This window comes from Dendropsophus ebraccatus, chromosome 1, assembly GCF_027789765.1.
Source record: "Dendropsophus ebraccatus isolate aDenEbr1 chromosome 1, aDenEbr1.pat, whole genome shotgun sequence".
Classification (NCBI taxonomy): Eukaryota; Metazoa; Chordata; class Amphibia; order Anura; family Hylidae; genus Dendropsophus; species Dendropsophus ebraccatus.
In genome coordinates this window covers 196,841,139-196,863,540 of record NC_091454.1, presented here as the reverse complement: position 1 = coordinate 196,863,540, position 22,402 = coordinate 196,841,139, and the positions used below count along the sequence as shown (strand labels likewise).

The following is a 22,402-nucleotide window of genomic DNA, read 5'->3' as shown; positions in this document are numbered from 1 at the left end:
ATGATATAACTGCTCCAATATTATTCAGATCGTTGAACAATGACCAATTGTCCTATCAACACAATGATTATCTGTAAAAATATGAACACTTTGAGCGCACTTGACATCTGACTCCAAACCAGCTGTCGGTACGTTCCTGTACAAGCACATAATAAATACAACACGAGCCTCCACTACACTGTTGACCCTGTATTGCTATAGACTATGTAATCTGGGGTAATTTTTCGAGTGGTTTTCCTTGAAAGAAGACAACTGTAGACTATAGGAATATAAACAGATGACATTTACTTATCAGTCCTTCCTTTTTCTCAGGCTTGGCCTATAAGTTACAATTTATCCTCAGATTCACAGCCTATAAGACACACTATACTCTTAGATTCACAGCCTATAATACACACTATACCCTCAGATTAACAGCCTATAGGACACACTATACCCTCAGATTCATGGCCTATAATACACACTATACTCTTAGATTCACAGCCTATAATACACACTATACCCTCAGATTCACGGCCTATAAGACACACTATACCCTCAGATTCATGGCCTATAATACACACTATACCCTCAGATTCATGGCCTATAATACACACTATACCCTTAGATTTACGGCCTATAAGACAAACTATAGCCTTAGATTCACAGCCTATAATACACACTATACTATCAGATTCACAGCCTATAAGACACACTATACCCTCAGATTCACGGCCTATAAGACACACTATACCCTCAGATTCATGGCCTATAAGACACACTATACCCTTAGATTTACGGCCTATAAGACACACTATACCCTTAGATTCACAGCCTATAATACACACTATACCAGGCATGTCCAAAGTCCGTCCGGAGGGCCATTTGCGGCCCGCGTTCCGAACTTTTACGGCCCCCCAGGTATCCAGCTTGCTATTATCTGCCTGTGTTATAAAGCATGTAGCATGTAAAATGGTCGGCCCTCGCACATGTTCACTTCATCAAATTTGGCACTCTTCGAAAAAAGTTTGGACATGCCTGCACTATACCCTTAGATTTACAGCCTATAAGACACACTATACCCTCAGATTCACAGCCTATAAGACACACTATACCCTCAGATTTACAGCCTATAATACACACTATACCCTCAGATTCACAGCCTATAAGACACACTATACCCTTAGATTCACAGCCTAAAGGACACACTATACCCTCAGACTCATGGCCTATAAGACACACTATACCCTAAGATTCATGGCCTATAAGACACACTATACCCTCAGATTCACAGCCTATAAGACACATTATACCCTCAGATTCACTGCCTATAATACACACTATACCCTCAGATTTACAGCCTATAATACACACTATACCCTCAGATTCACAGCCTATAAGACACACTATACCCTCAGATTCACAGCCTATAATACACACTATACCCTCAGATTCACAGCCTATAAGACACACTATACCCTCAGATTCACAGCCTATAATACACACTATACCCTCAGATTCACAGCCTATAATACACACTATACCCTCAGATTCACAGCCTATAAGACACACTATACCCTCAGATTCACAGCCTATAAGACACACTATACCCTCAGATTCACAGCCTATAAGACACACTATACCCTCAGATTCACAGCCTATAAGACACACTATACCCTCAGATTCACAGCCTATAATACACACTATACCCTCAGATTCACAGCCTATAAGACACACTATACCCTCAGATTTACAGCCTATAATACACACTATACCCTCAGATTCACAGCCTATAATACACCCTATACCCTTAGATTCACAGCCTAAAAGACACACTATACCCTCAGATTTATGGCCTATAAGACACACTATACCCTTAGATTTATGGCCTATAAGACACACTATACCCTTAGATTTATGGCCTATAAGACACACTATACTCTCAGATTCAAAGCCTATAGGACACACTATTCCCCTTAGATTCACAGCCTATAAGACACACTATACCCTTAGATTTATGGCCCATAAGACACACTATACCCTCAGATTCACAGCCTATAGGACACACTATTCCCCTTAGATTCACAGCCTATAAGACACACTATACCCTCAGATGTCACATAGACACATCAAACGTTTTGATCAGTTGTGGTCTCAGTGCTGAGACCCCCAGTGATCATTAGATACAGCAACTATGCATCTTCCAGCCAAGAAGTGTCGAATGATTGGATACATTTGGCTGATCATGTCATACACTGTTTGTTTGATTTTTTTTAGGCAACCCCAATAGTCAGTCTCATTTCCTTTGTCATTCCCAGGTTTTATGAGTACTTAAAGAGAACCCGTTACTATGAAAATGTTACCTAAGCTATCGGCATCATGTCATATATTAGAAGTAGCTGAGCAGATGGATATATATCTTTATAGAAAAAGATTCAGTATAACTTGTAATTTATTAATTGAAATCAATGTTTCCATACTAAAGAGTCCAGTCTATTGAGTGACACCGCCCACTGGACTATACTATACTATACTATAGAATGAGCAGGGATTTCAATCAACATGTTACAATTTATACTGAATCTTTTCCAAATTACATATCAATCTGCTCAGTTCTTCCTACTCTAACGGCTCATTTACATCTTTATTTCCTATTTAAAGGGGTTATCCAGCGCTACAAAAACATGGCCACTTTTCCCCCTACTGTTGTCTCCAGTTCAGGTGCGGTTTGCAATTAAGCTCCATTTACTTCAATGGAACTGAGTTTCAAAACCCCACCCAAACTGGAGACAACAGTAGGGGGAAAGTGGCCATGTTTTTCTAGCGCTGGATAACCCCTTTAAGTACTCAAAAAAAAGCAGGAACGACACAAGAAAGAAGACCCCAGTAGGATGAGGTACGCAGCTGAAGAGAGCTGTCGGCAGGTTTTTAGTTACCCCTAAAAGCAAATGTACCATTAGATACATCGATTTTTTTTTTTTACATGAACAGAGCGGCGTCGGTGCGGGGATGCTGGTGCTGATTCCAGTGCATGGCGCTGGTCTATTCCCAAGCACCAGCTGGGCATGAAGCACTGGAAGCAGGCCTGCCGGCCCCCAGTGTGACTAAACTTCCTTCCCTCTGTCACAGGGCTCCATTATAATCAATTGATCTGTGTCACAAAGGGGAGGGCAGATGGCCACACTGGGGGCCTGTCGGCTGGCCCGGCTCCGCTGCCTCATGTCGGGCCTTTGCTTGGAAATAGACCAGCACCATGCACTGGAACCGAGCGGCCATTCAAAATAAGGACCACGCTACTGGCATCACCATGCCAATGGCGGTCTATTCATGTAAAAAACAAGAAAGTAATATACCTAGTGGTACATTCGCTTTAAAGAACTTAAAGCACATATGATAATCTAATAATATATTTTTTTTTAATTCTAAAATGTCCCTATTCACTGACAGCAAAGAGAGATCCGGAAAAGAAAGAATAGAAATACAAAGCATATTAGGAAGGAGCTTCTTTTTACACGTTTTTCTTCTTCCCGATTCATATAAAAGTCCCCTCTCTCTTCTGTTTCAGTAGACTCTGACTCTCCTTCCCATCACTTTCCTTTATCCCTTCATCTAAGAATTCTGTCCTTGATCTCCATCATCATTTGTGTTATTGTTTAATTCTTTAGGCTATGTTCACACACAGTAAAATAAAAGCATAATATGACCATAAAACAGGAATAAAAGGCAGCCTATTAATAATCTAATAATGTGCTACAATAAAGTCTATGGTAAACAGCTGTCAATGTACACATTGTATTTTACAATTTTATTTTACTATGTGCACAGACAGACATTTTTCTATAGACTTTAATGTGGCATTTTATGACTGCACTTTGCCTTTATTTTACGGTATGGGAACTTGTAGTGGTATTAGGGCTGTGGGCTTTGGGGACCTGGAAAAGCTGCATCCAGTCCTGGGAAACTTTTCCCAGTTTTACAGGATTGAATCCAGCTTTTCCCAACACCCAGAGCAGAGCAGCACTGAGTTCAAAGGCAGCAGGCTGACAAGCTGACCGCTGAGACTAGACTTTTACTGTAAATTTACTCATCCCTAGTCAGGATGACTCCAGAAACAGCTTTAGATTTAGGTCCACGATGAAGTTTCCTCATATGTGTACATCAACAGTCGGCCCGCATAATTAGGCCTTAAAGGGGTACTCCGGCATAAATCTTCTACTTTTTTAAATCAACTGGTTTCAGAAAGTTATATAGATTTGTAAATTACTTCTGTTTAAAAATCTCCAGTATTACCATACTTATCAACTGACAAATATGAGATCACATGGCGTCCGATCTCATGGCGTCCAATCTCATACAATCCCCGACAATCTTATACTGGAACAGGGATGGGGATCTCATGTGGAACAGGGATGGGGATCTCATGTGGAACAGGGATGGGGATCTCATGTGGAACAGGGATGGGGATCTCATGTGGAACAGGGATGGGGATCTCATGTGGAACAGGGATGGGGAGCCTTCGGCCTTCCAGCTGTTGCAAAACTACAATTCTCATCATGCCTGGACAGCCAAAGCTAAAGCTTTGGCTGTCCAGGCATGATGGGAATTGTAGTTTTACAACAGCTGGAGGGCCAAAAGTTCCCCATTCCTGCTGTGGAGATTAAGTAAGGTTTAATCAGACACACACAGCTACTTTCTTGCAAAAACAGCACCACCCCTGTCCTCAGCTTGTGTGTGGTATTACAATTCAACCCATTCACTTAAATGGAACTGAGCTGCAAAAAAAACCACACCCAAACTGTGGGCAGTGCTGTTCTGGAAGAAAGCCGCCATATTTTTCTAACCCTGGAAAATCCATTTACCAGTACTACCAAGCAGCTCTGTCTGAATCTATGCTTTTATGTAAGAAAATAGCTCACCCTTAGGGCCCTATTCCACCGGACGATTATCGTTAGCATAATCGTTAACGATTAACGATCTCAAACGACCGCTATTGCGAAAGACCTGAAAACGTTCACTCATTTCCATGGAACGATAATCGTTACTTATGATCGTAATTGCGATCGTTTCTTCTTCCGTATTTATTCGCTATTGCGTTCGTATCTATTGCGAACGACCGAACGATGTCTTATTCAATGCGAACGATTTGCGAACGTTTTGCGAACGAGCAACGATAAAAATAGGTCCAGGTCTTATAAAGCGATCAACGATTTCTCGTTCGGTCGTTAATCGTTACTGCATTTCAACCGAACGATTATCGTTTAGATTCGAACGATTTAACGATAATCTGAACGATAATCGTCCGGTGGAATAGGGCCCTTAGGGTCCATATACACAGAAAGATTATCTGACAGATTATCTGCCAAAGATTTAAAGCCAAAGCCAGAAAGACTATAAACAGAGATCAGGTCATAAAGGAAAGCCTGAGATTTCTCCTCTTTTCAAATCTATTCCTGGCTTTGGCCTCAAATCTTTGGCAGATAATCTGTCAGATAATCTTTCTGTGTAAATGGACCCTTAGCACTTGTCATTGTGCAAATATAAAGCATCAATAGGGAGTCTTGTAAGTATAAAGAATGATGTGGATTCTACAATTACATAATGCAAAATTTTTATTACATAGACATGAAATTACATAGATATTATAACATATAACCATAGTCGCAGACTCACATTGTCCCAAATCAATAAGCAGGTTGTCCTATGACCATAACAATATGGTGTCCCTTGGTAGATCTATGTAGTCCTAACCTTCTGCAATTGTAGCTTTGTCTTCATTGTAGCTGCCCTCTCTTTCTGTTCCAGAACTACTAGTTATTTGCACCCATTCAGCCTTTTCAGCTTTTCCCTAGGCATTGACTTGAGATGACAATCTCCTTGATGTGATAGGGCACCCCTAGTGGTGAGACTGGGAAGGAGCAGCCACAGGCAGTGGGAGAGGAGAGAGAAAGGAGCCTGAGAACTAGGAGGAGGCGCACAGCTCAGCTGAGGAGTCAGGATTTAATTCAATGCATCATTAACTAGTCCTCTGTATGCACTGTCCCCGATATATCATCCATGCTCAGTAAACAGCCGCCTGACACTGCATTAGCCTGGAAATGAATTCTCACTTTTATAGGGAAATTGCAAATCCGCCAAGAAGAAAAAAAAAAAAAAAAGGAGAAGAGCGAGGGAGAATAAGGGATAGATAAAGAAAACCGAAGAGAGAGAGAGAGGAACTATAGAGAGTGAAAAAGATGTAAGGTGAGGGGTGGGGGTGTATAGAGGGGGGTAAATAGAGAGGTGAAAGACTGCGGATTGCTACAGAGCTGAAGGTGGTATATAGCGAGTGACAGAGTGAGGAACAAGGACTCGGAGGGAAGGAGAGACGGGCGGCGAGAGTGGAGAGAGGGAAAAATGGGAAGGCAATTATCGAAATCATTAGGCGTGGAGTTTCTCCTCCGTGCGCCACAACACTTAATGTTTAACTCTTTATTAACTTTGAAAAGCTCCATAGAAAGGTTTTTCCCACATAAAACTTTTGCAAATAGTCTAAGACCAACGGCGCCGTGATATTTCGCCTAGTAGGTTAGTTTGAGGCTACGTTCTTTCAACGGCCGTTATATAAGACTCAAAACAATGGCCGGTGTCAAATAAGGGACGTTGTTCTGCATACTTTGGTGGCCGTTGTTCTTGGTTCGTTATTCAGGTGCAGGTTTAATGCCAAACGCTTTTGGGTGTGGCTGTAAAAAAGTTACATTGAATTTAGGTAAAAAAAAAAAAAAAAGGTTGAATGACGGTCAGAAAATAAAAAGATGTGCGAACGACTAAAAATAATGGCCGTTATTCGCAAGATAACGGCCGCGAATAAGGGTCATGAACATTAATCTGACGTCTAATCCGGAACAGCAGGCATTATTCTATACATTGTGTAAACAGCGGCCGTTATTTTATACATTGTGTGAACAGCAGCCGTTATGCTATATGTTGTATGAACAGCGGACGTTATTCTATACATTTTGTGAACAGCGGCTGTTAGTCTATACATTGTGTGAACAGAGGCCGTTATTTTATACATTGTGTGAACAGCAGCTGTTATGCTACATGTTGTGTGAACAGCAGCCGTTATGCTATATGTTGTGTGAACAGCAGCCGTTATGCTATATGTTGTGTGAACAGCGGCCGTTTTTCTATACATTGTGTGAACAGCAATCGTTATGCTATATGTTGTGTGAACAGCAGTCGTTATTCTATACATTGTGTGAACAGATGGCCGTTATTCTATACATTGTCTGAACAGCGGCTGTTATTCTATACATTGTGTGAACAACAGCCGTTATGCTATATGTTGTGTGAACAGCGGCCGTTATTCTATACATTGTGTGAATAGCGGCCGTTATTCTATAAATTTTGTGAACAGCAGCCGTTATTCTATACATTATGTGAACAGATGGACATTACTCTATACATTGTATCAACTGACGGCCGTTGTTTGCATTGACTTTAATGGGAATCACAGAAGATCGAAAGCAACAGCTGTTATTTTAAATAAAATTGGCGGACGTTATTTCAGAAAACATAACCATAGTCTATATTACAATGGCACGGATAGGCTAGGTTCACACTATGTAAAAATAACGTCCGTCTCTGCGCAAATAACGTCCGCTATTATAAATAACATGTGTTTTGCACAATGACGGCCATTATTTTTACATAGTGTGAACCTAGCCATAGAATTAGATAGAATATACTTGTATGTGGAATCGGAAAGCACTACTTTATCCTGTTTATAACTTTTACAAAAAGATTAGGGTCAAACATACATGAAGAACCTCTTAATAAATTTGGGGCATCTTACTCTGATGCTTTTGCTTTAAACAGAGTATCTTGAATAAATTTAAGGGGTTTAGCTGTTTGTTTTTTTTAAATCAAAAAGGGCACCACTCTTGTCCACAGGCTGTGCCTGGTACTGCAGCCAGAACCTATAAATGTAAGTGAGAGCAGCAATACCAGACATAACCAATACACAGAAGTGGCGCTGTTTCTGAAGGGGAAAATTAGCTGATCATCATTACTTTAAACTTACATACATCAGAGAATAATAATAACATAAAAATAATAAATAATTTTTATTTCTATAGTGCCAAATTTATTGACAGTACTTTACAATTCTGGGGATAAATACATCGACAAAACCAGAGATTACAGAGATACACATATAATTGTCCATACATGAGGAGTGAGGACCCTGATCATTGGTTCTATGATATCTTTGGGGTCTTGTATTCTCCAGTATCTGATAAAAGCCACAGGCCCGGCCACATACTGAACAGCAGGACTCCTTTGTTGGGGCCATTTTATGAGTCTTCTAGCCAATGGACCCGCTAATGTTTGAAATAGTCATTTATTTTGTTGTATACTTTACTGTATTGTGATGTATTGATGGCAGGCGGCTGGGTGGTACCTGATGTCATCCCTTGTGCTGTGCAGTCAGGTGTCACTTCTGACACATTGGACAAAGGGGCTGCTCACAAGATCTGCTCATTAGTGAGATCTAATCAGTGATAGGAGATCCTCGTAGATCCTTATAGGGGACTCTACAAACAGATAAGAGATCAGGAGGGAGATAGGGATGGGGAACAGAAGAATGGAGCTCAGAGATAGCCCTCACTGACAGGGGGGATACTTTAGAAAATTACTTTGTATAAAGAGTCTATTTTATATAGTGTTCTATCTATCTATCTATCTATCTATCTATCTATCTATCTATCCACCTCATATCTATCTATCTATCTATCTATCTATCTATCTATCTATCTCCTATCTATCTATCTATCTATCTATCTATCTATCTATCTATCTCCTATCTATCTATCTATCTATCTATCTATCTATCTATCTATCTCCTATCTATCTATCTATCTATCTATCTATCTCCTATCTATCTATCTATCTATCTATCTATCTATCTATCTATCTCCTATCTATCTATCTATCTATCTATCTATCTATCTATCTATTATCTATCTATCTATCTATCTATCTATCTATCTATATCTATCTATCTATCTATCTATCTATCTATCTATCTATCTATCTATTATCTATCTATCTATCTATCTATCTATCTATCTATCTATCTATCTATCTATCTATCTGCCTATCTATCTATCTATCTATCTATCTATCTATCTATCTATCTTCTATCTATCTATCTATCTATCTATCTATCTATCTATCTATCTATCTATCTATCATCCATCTGTCTGTCTATCTACCTGTCTTTCTATTTATCTAGAAGTAGGATATAAACCCATACAAGATTTTCTAACTAATGGCCCTATTCCATGGGTCGTCATAGAGGAGCAAACGAGCACTGTCAGCGCTCATTTGCTCCTCGTTCCCCGCTCGCTGCTGCCGCTATTCCACGTGGCTGCAGCGAGCTGGTGAGTGCGGGAGGCAGGGCTGTATTAACAGTTGCTGCTGCCCTAGGCACTAAACCTGAAGACCCCCCCATCTTCACGCACCTATTGGCGACACCAGACCTGACCAATACCACCATACTCCCCCTGGAAAAGACACCAGATTTACTGGCAAGTCTGAACGGGAGGAGGGAAACTAAAAAAATTAAAACAAAAAAATTAGTTTTTTCTGTCCCCCTGCTCCCTGGTGCTGCCCCCCTGCAAGGTGCTTCCCTAGGCACCGGACCACGGGTGCCTAGTGGTAAATACGGCACTGGCGGGAGGGGCGGCGGGGAGCTGCGGGGGGGCTGCCCGGGTGATCGCTGATCGTCCGGGCAGCCCATAGGATATAGCAGCATCTGCTGCCGACGCTCCTTCAACGGAGCGACGGCAGCAGATCGCTGCTATATCAGTCGCTTGTTTTTCAACATGTTGAAAAACAAGCGACTGCAACGATCAGCCGACATGAACGATGTCGGCTGATCGTTGCACTCTATTCCACGGGACGATAATCGTTCCGTGGAATAGGGCCTTAAGACAACCGGGTGCAGCTTCTCTATCCTCAGCTATGAAAAGTCGGCAAATGAATGAAAGATTTGCTCTGCATAGAGGGGAGTCCATAATGGAGTACGCCCTATTCCGTAATAAAATTGGCAACATTAGTTGGTTTATTTTTTGTCTGGGTTGTCCAGAGTAAGAATTTCTTTAAAGGGTTACGGGTATCTTCGAAATAAAACAATGAGCTCTCACCCCCTGATCCCCTGCCACTACCATTTCAGTGGTATCTGGCACCCCAACTACTCACACACTCACAAATGCCCTATATCAGCTCTGGCGGGTCACCCCCGCAACCTTGGCTAAGAGGGTATTTTTGTGTGTCAAGAAGCCCCCAAGAAATGATGGGGATCAGTATGTAACCATTGTGAGGGATCTAGAAAATGAATGTCTCTCTTTGCTTTTTTTTTTTTTTTAAGGAAAAACCCCATTAGGGTACGTTCACACGTACCGGATCCGCAGCAGATTTCATCTAAATAACTGAACACAGCATCAAATCCGCACCATTAAATCTGCTGCGGATCCTGTACGTGTGAACGCACCCTTACAGTAGTATCTAGTAACATCTCCAAGTCAGAACGTTTGGGAGAAACACAAAATCACCAATATTAATAAATAAAATGAACAAATAAGTAAAACATATAAATGAACATAAAGAACATACTGGATCAAGCTCTTTTTTTATGATTTTTTTTCTGCTGCGGTGATGTTACGTTTCTTTGCCCATAGACGTTTCTGGCAGGACCTGACAACAATCACATGCCATGGTGCCGTCAAGCATCCTTGGGCCTTCATCCTCAGGGGAAGCAAATAGATTGACTGGGTTGGATTGTTTTTCTCTGGCTGATTCCTCTCTTTTTCCTCCCAGCATATGGGGTACAGAAGGCGTCTTGCATCCGTTCACTCATCCAGAGGGACGTGTGTTAATAGACGAATGATGGTGATAAAGGGGTCTTCTGGATTAAGGGGGTATATGTTTATACTTGCAGAATACTATACTTATTAATGGGATTCATATAATCAGCTCATGTGAACAAGGTCTGAGACTTCTACTTCATCGTACCATGTCATGGCTGATACAGTTAAGTGATCACATTGTCCACATCTCTAGACACGGCTACACTATACTGAGGCCTCGGTGGGGCTTGTGCTGGATGTGTACTGCCAAAACTAAGGCTTCATACACACAGTCCATGGAGCCTGTATGGTGAGGGTTACCGTATGGCACCATAATACAAAAGTAGACAGGAAACATCCCTATTACAGAGTAATAGCCTGGCACCATAGACTTCTATGGGTGCAATATTATGACTCTATATAACATACAGCATCCCTATAATTACAGAGTAATAGTCTGGCACCATAGACTTCTATGGGTGCAGTATTACGACTCTATACAACTTCATACAACATTCCAATAATTACAGAGTGATAGTCTGGCACCATAGACTTCTATGGGCCTAGTATTATGACTCCATACAACCCTATACAACATCCCTATAATTACAGAGTAATAGTCTGGTACCATAGACTTCTATGGGTGCAGTATTACGACTCTATACAACTCCATACAACATCCCTATAATTACAGAGTAATAGTATGGCACTATAGACTTCTATGGGCCTAGTATTACGACTCTATACAACATCCCTATATTTACAGAGTAATAGTCTGGCACCATAGACTTCTATGGGCACTGTATTACGACTCCATACAACTCCATAAAACATCCCTATAATTACAGAGTAATAGTCTGGCACCATAGACTTCTATGGGTGCAGTATTACGACTATACAACTCCATACAATATCCCTATAGTTACAGAGTGATAGTCTGGCACCATAGACTTCTATGGGCCTAGTATTACGACTCCATACAACTCCATACAACATCCCTATAATTACAGAGTAATAGTCTGGCACCATAGGCTTCTATAGGCCTAGTATTACGACTCCATACAACCCTATACAACATCCCTATAATTACAGACTAATATTCTGGCACCATAGACTTCTATAGGACTCCATACAACTTTATACAACATCCCTATAATTACAGACTAACATTCTGGCACCATAGACTTCTATAGGCCTAGTATTATGACTCTATACAACTCCATACAACATCTTTATTACAATAAATAGTCTGGCACCATAGATGTCTATAGGCCTATTTTTACGACTCTATACAACTCCATACAACATACCTATAATTACAAAGTAATAGTCTGGCACCATAGACTTCTATAGGCCTAGTATTACGACTCTATACAACTCCATACAACATCTCTATTACAATAAATAGTCTGGCACCATAGATGTCTATAGGCCTAGTATTACGCCTATATACAACTCTTGTATATAGACATAATAAGGTCATGTGCATGATCCATAAAGCATATGCACCCGCTGGAGACCCCTACAGAGAAAGATGTCCCCAATCTTGGCAGCCTGTATGCTGGCAGATTGTCAGAGCATGTAGTTATAGCTTCACGTCAGCTGGAAAGATGGAGACTATGGATGGAAAGCGTTGTGAAGAACACATGCAAACAATTCCGCTGATATGAAGGAACTTACATGCCATGGGTCCCCGGCAAATTCTCTAGGACAATCCAGTTCTCCCTGGGGCTATGGGGGCTATGGACACTATGGGTGATGTTTGGGCTATTTAACATGAGGTACAATGGCCACTTTGTGCCTCTAGTTACTGTAACCTGAGATGATTTTGGTGTCGCTTGTTTTTGTATTTTTCTTTTTTGATGTTTTTTTCCTCTTAGTGATAGTATCAGGGATTTAACTCATCTCAATGTCCAGCAGGGAATAAAAGGGGAGAATCAGCAATTGTTATTGTGAGGGAGAATGAATGGCTTCCCATTTGTGTATATAGCTTGGGCTAAACATGACGGCCATAGGAACGGACAATGTATAGGATATCTCAGATATATTAGATGGCGGAAGCTGCCGGATGAAAGGCAGAATGCTTCATCTTTATCCCGCAATCTCATCATATTATACTGAGAGGTCCTAGATGATGCCCATCTTCAATTGGAGGAACAACTAGTGGTTCAAGTGACCACCCAAATAATTAGATTATGGTTAAAGTAATATTTCCATCTCTAAAAGTTAAAGGGGTACTCCAGAGAATTGTTTATTGTTTTTCTTTTATCTTCAAATCAACTAGAGCCAAAAAGATATATAGATTTGTAACTTACTTCTATTTAAAAAATCTAAAGTCTTCCAGTACTTATCAGCTGCTGTATGCCCTGTAGGAAGTGATGTATTGGACACAGTGTTCTCTGCTGCCAGAGATGTCAGGAATTGTCCAGAGCTGGAAAGGTTTTTTTATGTGGATTTACTGCTCTGTTACTGCTCTGAACAGTTCCTGTCATAGACAGCGGTGGCAGCAGAGAGCAGAGAGAGGGTCATACTGGAAAGAAAACACCTATCCACCAGATTGGTGATAAAAAAAGTTGTTCAGTAGAAAACCCTCAAAATAAGAGAGAGAGAAATTTTCACCCAGAAAGAATGAAGCGCACTGTAAATGACCATGCACGAGTAATACCCCTTATTCGTTTGGGAGGACGGATCCCTGGGGTTTCTTGTGGGACATTTTGGCTCCAATAAATGCATCAGGTTAAGATGATGTCATTAAAAAAACAACAACTTTCAAATCAACTGGTGTCAGAAAATTATATAGCTTTATTTCTATTAAAGAATTTTCAGTCTTCCAGTACTTATCAGCTGCTGTAGGAAGTGGTTTAGTCTTTCCAGTCTGACACATTGCTCTCTGCTGCCACCTCTGTCTTTGTCAGGAACTGTCCAGAGCAGCAACACATCCCCATGGAAAAACCTCTCCTGCTTTCCAGACTGGAAAGAATACACCACTTCCTACAGGACATACAGCAGCTGATAAGTGCTGGAACACTGAATATTTTTAAATAGAAGTAAATTACAAATCTCTGGCACTTTCTGTCACTAGCTGATTTAAAAGAAAACAATTTTTTTGCTGGAGTATCCCTTCAATGTTGCTCAGACCCCAGTCCTTATCAGCCCAGACCACTGTATAACTGTATTACAGACTAAGCTGGATGTAGCCACAAGTGTATCCCTACAAGAAGTGGTTTAGTAATTCCATGTCAGTGCAGGAGACTGGGACCCCGAGGCAATAGGGTGACAAGTGACAACATTCCGTCCATACACACAGGTGGGGTGATTAGTATTGTGAATTTCCTCACTTCCTCTGAGAAGGATGTCAGATATTAGACACAATGGCCACTTTGTGGCAGCAGGCAGGAATGTCATTGTGATTCCTATAGAGCCTTCAGGTACTTTACCACCTGCACATAAACACATGGTAAACATGGCATTATCTACAGATTTCATATATGACATGTCAGAGGGTGTGCATGCATATGTATGGCCATCTGATGAAATACGTTATTGTTCGACTAATATTTAAAGGGGAACTCTAATATATATTTTTTAAATCAATTGATTTAAGTTATACAGATTTGTAATTCACTTCTATTTAAAAAAAAAAAAAAATACCAAGTCTCCCAGTACTTATCAGCTGCTGTATGTCCTGCAGGAAGTGGTGGATCCTTTTCAATCTGACACAGTGCTCTCTGCTGCCACCTCTGTCCATGTCAGGAATTGCCATGAGCAGGTGAGGTTTTCTAAGGGGATTTGCTACTGCTCTGGACAGTTCCTGTCATGGACAGAGGTGGCAGCAGAGGGCACTGTGTAAGATTGGAAAGAAAACACCACTTCCCGCAGGACATACAGCAGCTGATAAGTATTGGAGGACTGGAGATTTTTTTTTTTTTAATAGAAGTAAATTAAAAATCTATATAACTTTCAGAAACCAGTTGATTTGAAAGATTTTTTTCCTCACCGGAGTACCCCTTTAAGTTAGTCATTATTTATCTTATTCACTGCAACTGGTAGCGGCCATTGCCCATCTTTTCTACCACCAGATGTTGGCTCGATTTGGTAGAGGTGATAAGTCTCCGTAAACCTAGCTGTTGTATGTTCTTATAATTGTGCCCAATATTGCTATTATTATAGGAAAGACTATAGGACTAGACTATACAGTAGATGCTATCTATATGGAAGAGACAACATTTAAAGAGGTTATTCAGCCTTTAAAATAATATAAAAACCTTGGGGGAGATTTATCAAACATGGTAAAGTGAAACTGTCTCAGTTGCCCCTAGCAACCAATCAGATTCCACCTTTCATTTTCCAAAGAGTCTGTGAGGAATGAAAGGTGGAATCTGATTGGTTGCTAGGGGCAACTGAGACAGTTTAACTTTACACCATGTTTGATAAATTCCCCCCTTGACTCTGATCCCGCAGCGTTCCAGTGCAGAAGGATTCTGGATAACAGGAGCAATGAATAATAGAGCAGCATTGCCCCCCGATAGCCAGAATCCTGCTCCACACTGATGAGGAGCGATACCAGAAACAGCTGTCTGTGGATGGAAGCCTGGCTTTGATTTTCCCTTGTCATGTCACAAAACTTGCAACTGAATTAGACTGTGACATAAAAGGGGCCCCCCTGGTATTTCTCTCCTAATACTCACAACTGAGTGGGACTTAAGGGGTTACCTATCAGGGTGGTTTGGTGATCTCCCCACTGGTAGGCACCCCTCGGCAGCAGGTTTTCTTCCCAGGAGGGATAGCTGGCTATTCCCATTGTGACTCAGGCTCCATATAGTGTCAGACTGGAAAGAATACACCACTTCCTGCAGGACATACAGCAGCTGATAAGTACTGGAAGACTTGATATTGTTAAATTTAAAGTGGATTTCTTACACTCACTGATCATTCCACACCTAGCCCGTCAATCTGCTGACATCATTGGGGCATGATGACATCACTAGTTTCAGTTCCAGGTACCAGAGCACTTTTAGTCGCCCTTCTCTCTAGTTCTCAATTTCATTTGCTTCCGTTCTATGCCGTCCATTGTTTCCTCATCTATGTATTAGTATCCAGGCTGTGCTCCCACTAGTAATAGAGCGCTATAGCTGTAAGGTCTATGTAATGATACAGTGCTGGCCCCTGCAGATGCCCGGCTGAAGTGTCTATATTAATTAACTCCTAATTTCCTCCCTTCTTCTTTATCTTTTTCATTAGCATTTAGTCTTTCATGTGCTGGGCAGCGGAGGACTAGAGGTCAGATGGTCATCAGTCAATGGGCCAAGACACAAGGACCTATTGAGAGTCCTCTCCCATGGATTCTAATGGGGCCAATTAACCTATTCACTGCTGGGGGCTATCAGTTTACTTAATCAGAGTTCCTCAGAAGATTGTGGTTGGGGACTTTTGTTTTCACTTTCTTCCATGGACTTGAAGGGGGAAATCTAAAAAAAAATAAAATAAATAAATTTTAAAAAAAATCCAGGAAATTGTTATTATCCCATAGATTACAGCCACTAAATGAAGCGTGATATGGCTTATTAGGGTCGGGGCTGAGTAAATTATTGATTATTGGTAATCAATCACAAAGGGCACTAGATGTAATTGTAACAAATACAGCTGCTGTGTGGAGTGCCGGGCTTCACTGTGCCCCTACCATGTGTATGTACTGCCTGTATAAGGCTCTGATAGTGACTAATGTAAATGGAGGTGATGTGCTCAGTGCTGAACAATGCACTGATTCTAATTCTAGCATTTGCTTCTGCTCTCTCCAGGGACCCCATGGTAGCAGCATGGGGTGCCTCTATAGTACGTACCCCCTGGGCTGCAGACATAACCAGAGACAAGACAAGGAAATCGGTTTATTTGGCAGAGATTTATCCTATAAAATGGGGGAGATTTATCGGTAGTATCAGACGGTGCATGTAGGATGAGTATAAATGACTGTATCCCAATGATGCCACATTTCTCTTCTATATATGTAGAGTCCCATTACGGGTGGTCCACTAAGCTTCATTCCACTTGGGTAAAGTGCCTCTGTGAGGTATTGCACTAGAAGGGGATGAAGGTGGTGTTATGTTTTTTTCCCCACTAGGTGTCACTCTTTCTTATAAATATATATATATATATATATATATATATATATATATATATATATATATATATATATATATTTGTTTTCTATGGAGCATAGCTGAAGGAAGGTTATGAGTTTACAGTTTATTTGTCATGTGTTATTGGACTGTCCAATCAAAGGTGCAGGTGTCTTTCCCTCACTTTTCCATCTATTACACTTCATCTTTCTCCTGTCCCCAGTATTCCCACATATCACAGAAAAGCTCAGTTACCCCTGTAAAAAGAAGACTTTTTCCTATAGGGAGGTATTTTGTCAGTTGAGGTGTGGAGGGACATAAGTGCCAGTCCTATTGTGGTTGGTGGTGCGTTAGGGCCCTATTCCACGGGACGATTATCGTTCAGATTATCAGATTAAGATACAGCCACCAGAGAGATCCTGATACGGAGAGATCCGTTCTAGTATGCGGTGCTAAACCCTCAGAAGAGGTAGCCATCCTCTGAGGTAAACCTTGTCCACGCCTGGGTCCGTCTCCTGGATTCTCAGGGCAGTTACAACAGCAGGGAACTGACCCCCAGCAAGACAAATAGCGCACTGCTGAAGTATCTTGCTTACCATGCATGGCTTTTCTGGGAAGCCTCGTAAAGTATGCTACACCCAGTTGTAAGACCTGGGACTCGTATTATCCAACCTGGCACTCGCTGAAATGGTTGGACAGGAAATGGTCAGATAGCAACCTATCTATAGGTGAGTATGAGTATTCTTCACTCTCTTCTATCTGTCTACTAAACTCACCCGGGAAGAGTACATTGCCTGGACAAGGTCCCCCAAGATGGTCCCTATTCTACCTACAAGCTATTCCTACTTAATCTTCCCCTTCTGTCTCACCTGTGTGAGTTTTGCCTTAACTTGTATCACACTGAAGATTTTACAGTAAAAAGTATTTCCTTGGTTAACTGCTGGACTCTGTCCTATTTTTGAGTCGCCGCACCTGCACCTACACTTAGGCTATCCCCTTTTCCAAGCGCAGTTCTCGTGTATCTGGGGGTGTTTTCCAACACGACTCCTGGTCACCGTGACAAGTGGCCGTGTGTACCCAAGCCCACCTTGCTGTACCACCACTGCCCCGGCCCAATGCAAATATGGTGGGAGATTTATCAAACATGGTGTAAAGTGAAACTGGCTCAGTTGCCCCTAGGAACCAATCAGATTCCACTTTTCATTCCTCACAGACGCTTTTGAAAATGAAAGGTGGAATCTGATTGGCTGCTAGGGGCAACTGAGCCAGTTTCACTTTACACCATGTTTGATAAATACCCCCATGGTTGCTATACACACCGGACTAGACTAGTCTGTTCATCTGCCAATTATGACAATTACGATGCTGGCAGTGGGTTATCTGTAATCGGAGACCATCCACCTTGTCCAACAATGTCCCCTCTGCTACCTGCTGCCTGGGGTGGAAGCTTATAAAATCATGTCCTCATGTTTCCCCTTCCAAATCCTTGTAGAGTGACTGGGCCCTGGAACCCTGCTGGGGCCACATTATCAAACATTTCTCATCTGCAACTCCACCCTGTCCAGAGGTTCCGCAGGGGACACTCCACTGACGGAAAATGCAGACAAAGCCCTCTTATGTGCAATGCCCCCCACTGTGCCCTGAGTCCATACCTGTCTGTGTAACTTTTTAATTATAGTAAATGTTGGTTGCCCCACCAGTATACAGGGCCATTATACTTATAATAGATGCCCCCAGGTGTGGTGGGCAGCAGGTTCTTTACTGTTCTCTGACTGTATATAACAGTGACCATAGGGATTTTTAGTACAAATATGGCCCAACCTCCCATTAAAAGCACTCGCCATGTCCAGATTCCACATGGTGCCACTATGGATTTATGTACAGATGAGAGAATGCAGTCTACAGCAGGTTGTAGTCTATAGGTCGTATTACATGGACTGATGCCTATTATAAGCAAGTTCCCATCTGCTAGATCAACGCTCGCTTAAGGCCCTATTCCACGGAACGATTATCGTTCATAAACTCGCTCCAACGACCGCTCGTTGACAATAATCTCTTCGTGAAATTGGTGTAAACGGGCGAACGACAAAGGCGAAATCGTTATATTGTCGTTCAAAATTGTTTTTCAGCATGTCGGAAAAAAATCGTTGGTCTTTGAAAGATAATTCGCTAATTGTTTCGTAAAATTAGAAATCTTTCAGTCGTTTGTAAAAAGGTTTAAAAAAAAGTAGGTGTGTCGTATGGTATGGTCATGATCACCCCGGCGAACGTTTTAAATGACCATGTAACGACCGCAAAATAATCGTTACACTACATATATCGTTCACGTTCCCACGCGTGTTATGTGTTATTGATCGCTAAAAAAAATCATTTAGTGATTCTTAACAAGCGGTTGAAACGAGTTTATGAATGATAATCGTTCCGTGGAATAGGGCCTTTACTAAGCCTACTACACGGCTCAATAATGAATAATTGTGCAGCAAAGGCTGTATATACATATCTATATATATATATATATATATATATATATATATATATATATGTATAATTATATATATATTTATTTATTTAGTGTATTTAGTGACAGTGCAGCCCTTGCCTTAAATGTTAAATAATATAGTTTATACTAACCTGTCCACCAACACCAATGTACGTCTCACTTCTGCCCACAGCCACAGCTGGACCTACTGAGCCGGTCTCTGAAGTGACAGGCCGCTCAGCCAATCACTGACCAGGGCACTCTCCCATCTCGGTCAGTGATTGGCTGAGCAGCCTGTCACTTCAACTGTCCAGAGCAAGAGAGGTTTTTTATGGGTATTTGCTCCTGACATGGACAGAGGTGGCAGCAGAGAGCACTGTGTCTGACTGGAAAGAATACATCATTTCCTGCAGGACATACAGCAACTGATAAGTACTGGAAGGCTGGCAATTTTTAAATAGAAGTAATTTACAAATCTATATAACTTTCTGACACCAGTTGATTTGAAAACATTTTTTTTTCTCTTTGATGCAACCTGAGGCTCTCTAGTTGTTGCAAAACTACTAAAACTACTGCTCCCAGTGGCTGTAGCTGTCGGGCATGTTGGGAGATGTGGTTTTGGAATAGTGGAATGAGCATCCCTGGACAGCCTCGTTCCTCTGCATAGGGTAGCAGGTTTCCTCCTTTGATGTACAGTTATATCTCCCCCGCCCCCATTAATGATTAAATAAACGGATCTTGTGTGTGAATGATCTCTGGTGATGCCGCTACTACAGGTGGAGGGAGGCGTCTGGGAAAGTTTGAAGAAAGGTTCTCCTCTGCGGATGTGTACATGACAGGAGCAAACCCTTTAAGGGTATGTTCACATCACACATGCCTGATTTAGAAGTCTGCAAACAAGTGTTTGGCAATGGCCTAGAGTGGAGCACCTAAGCAGAGTTGCTCTATATATTTAGTTATACATGTTGTATTATGGAGGTATCCAGAATAAGAAAAAAATAATCTACTTTCTTGCAAAAAACAGCGCCACCCCTGTCCTCAGGTTGTGTGTGGTATTACAGTTTAGCTCTATTTACTTTAATGTAACTGAGCTGAAAAATCCCCACAGCCAAACTGAGGACAGGAGTGGTGCTGTTTCTGGAAGAAAGCGGACATGTTTTCTCACCCCCGTATGTTGAAAATATTGTAACCTGAGGCAATTGTAACTTCAGCAACCACTGTACATGCTCTTTAGATATCTTATAGTCTAAACCAATGCTTCTGAAATTGTGAGGCTGGCTTCACTTATAAGGCGCCCCATAGTCGATTTCACCGAAGTGCAAATACATGTCTCTATTCGCGTCCATAACTGACCCCTTTTGGGCGTATATTAATATTGTGCTGGCTGCAGGAGACAAATAATAGATAAATATTTTTTTTAGCTATTTGACTGTGACTGGTGAGACCCCAGCAGAAAAAGTTTGGGAAGCCCTGATGTAAAACTCAAGCTCAAACTTTATCAGCGTTCATCATGTGTATTCACACTGCCACCTGGTGTCAACATGGAAGAATTGCATTTACCAATGTCCTCACCTAGAGATCAGGTGGGAGAATAAGAGGTTCCTGTTGATCTTTTACTACAGTAAATGGTTAAAAAAAATTGATTTATATATATATATATATATATATATATATATGTAATTTTTTTCTTTGTATGGATATGGTTACTAGCACCATAGCATCACAGTATTATTAATCAATGTTGTATAAAAGGATACAGTATTATTAAGTCTCATTCCTATTGCTTGACTTTGTGTCGGTAAGTCTGATCCTACACATTGTAGTTAGTTAGCCCATGCTGCCACCTCTGTCCATGTCAGGAACTGTCCAGAGCAAGAGAGGTTTTCTATGGGTATTTGCTCCTGATCTGGACAGTTCCTGACATGGACAGAGGTGGCAGCAGAGAGCACTGTGTCATATTGGAAAGAATATACCACTTCCTGCAGGACATACAGCAACTGATAAGTACTGGAAGACTGGAGATGATAAAAAGTAAATGATAAATCTATATAACTTTCTTAAACCAGTTGATTTAAAAGAAAAAGATTTTCACTGGACAACCCCTTTAACCATCACTCCATTCAGTGCCGGACTGGGGTACCTTGGGCCCTCCAGGGAATTTAATTCTAGGGGCCCACCCTACATATACCAGATAGAACCAAACCTTTGTACAGGGCTGTGTATGTGACCAGCAATGCTGGCTCACTGCTGGTAACTTGTCAGTCACTCTATGCAAACAGTATAGGATGCCACATAAGTATCTTGAAAGGAGAAGTCCCACTAAAGGGACTCCAGGTAGAGGTTAAAAAAATGAAACGTCTGCAGAAGCATATAGCATTACTTACCCATCTATTCCATTTTTGAAACTACCAAAAATCCATTTGTTTTGGGGGGTTTTGTTCTGTTTTGTGTTTCTGCACTTCCTGGTTTATCAGTTGTACACAGGACTACAGGTTTCAGAATGCATTGCTTTCCCTCAGCTGTTCATCACAGTCCTCAACCCTGCCCATTCCCCGCCCAAAGCTGCTGCAGAACATTTAGGCTGTGTTCACACATTGCAGTTTCATTGTGTTACTGAATTATTTGCATTCTATTCTCTACCTGTAACACCACACAGCACACTGTATTCTCTACCTGTAACACCACACAGCACACTGTATTCTCTACCTGGAACACCACACAGCACACTGTATTCTCTACCTGTAACACCACACAGCACACTGTATTCTCTCCCTGTAACACCACACAGCACGCTGTATTCTCTACCTGTAACACCACACAGCACGCTGTATTCTCTACCTGTAACACCACACAGCACACTGTATTCTCTACCTGTAACACCACACAGCACACTGTATTCTCTTCCTGTAACACCACACAGCACACTGTAATCTCTACCT

The 22,402-nt window shown here is 41.4% G+C and overlaps 1 protein-coding gene across 2 annotated transcripts in view; it reads left to right on the top strand.

Annotated features, from left to right (window-relative positions):
* SFTPB (surfactant protein B) overlaps positions 1–22,402 on the top strand; it is an 80,913-nt gene that overhangs the window by 29,331 nt on the left and 29,180 nt on the right. The window contains exon 1 of one of the 2 annotated variants that reach the window (XM_069943876.1): positions 15,789–15,868. The exons of the other annotated variant lie outside the window; for it this stretch is intronic. Within the exon in view, the coding sequence (XP_069799977.1) occupies positions 15,841–15,868 (28 nt within the window). The 5' untranslated portion in view covers positions 15,789–15,840. Of the gene's footprint in view, positions 1–15,788; positions 15,869–22,402 lie in introns of those variants that run through there. 2 annotated transcript variants of the gene reach the window in all.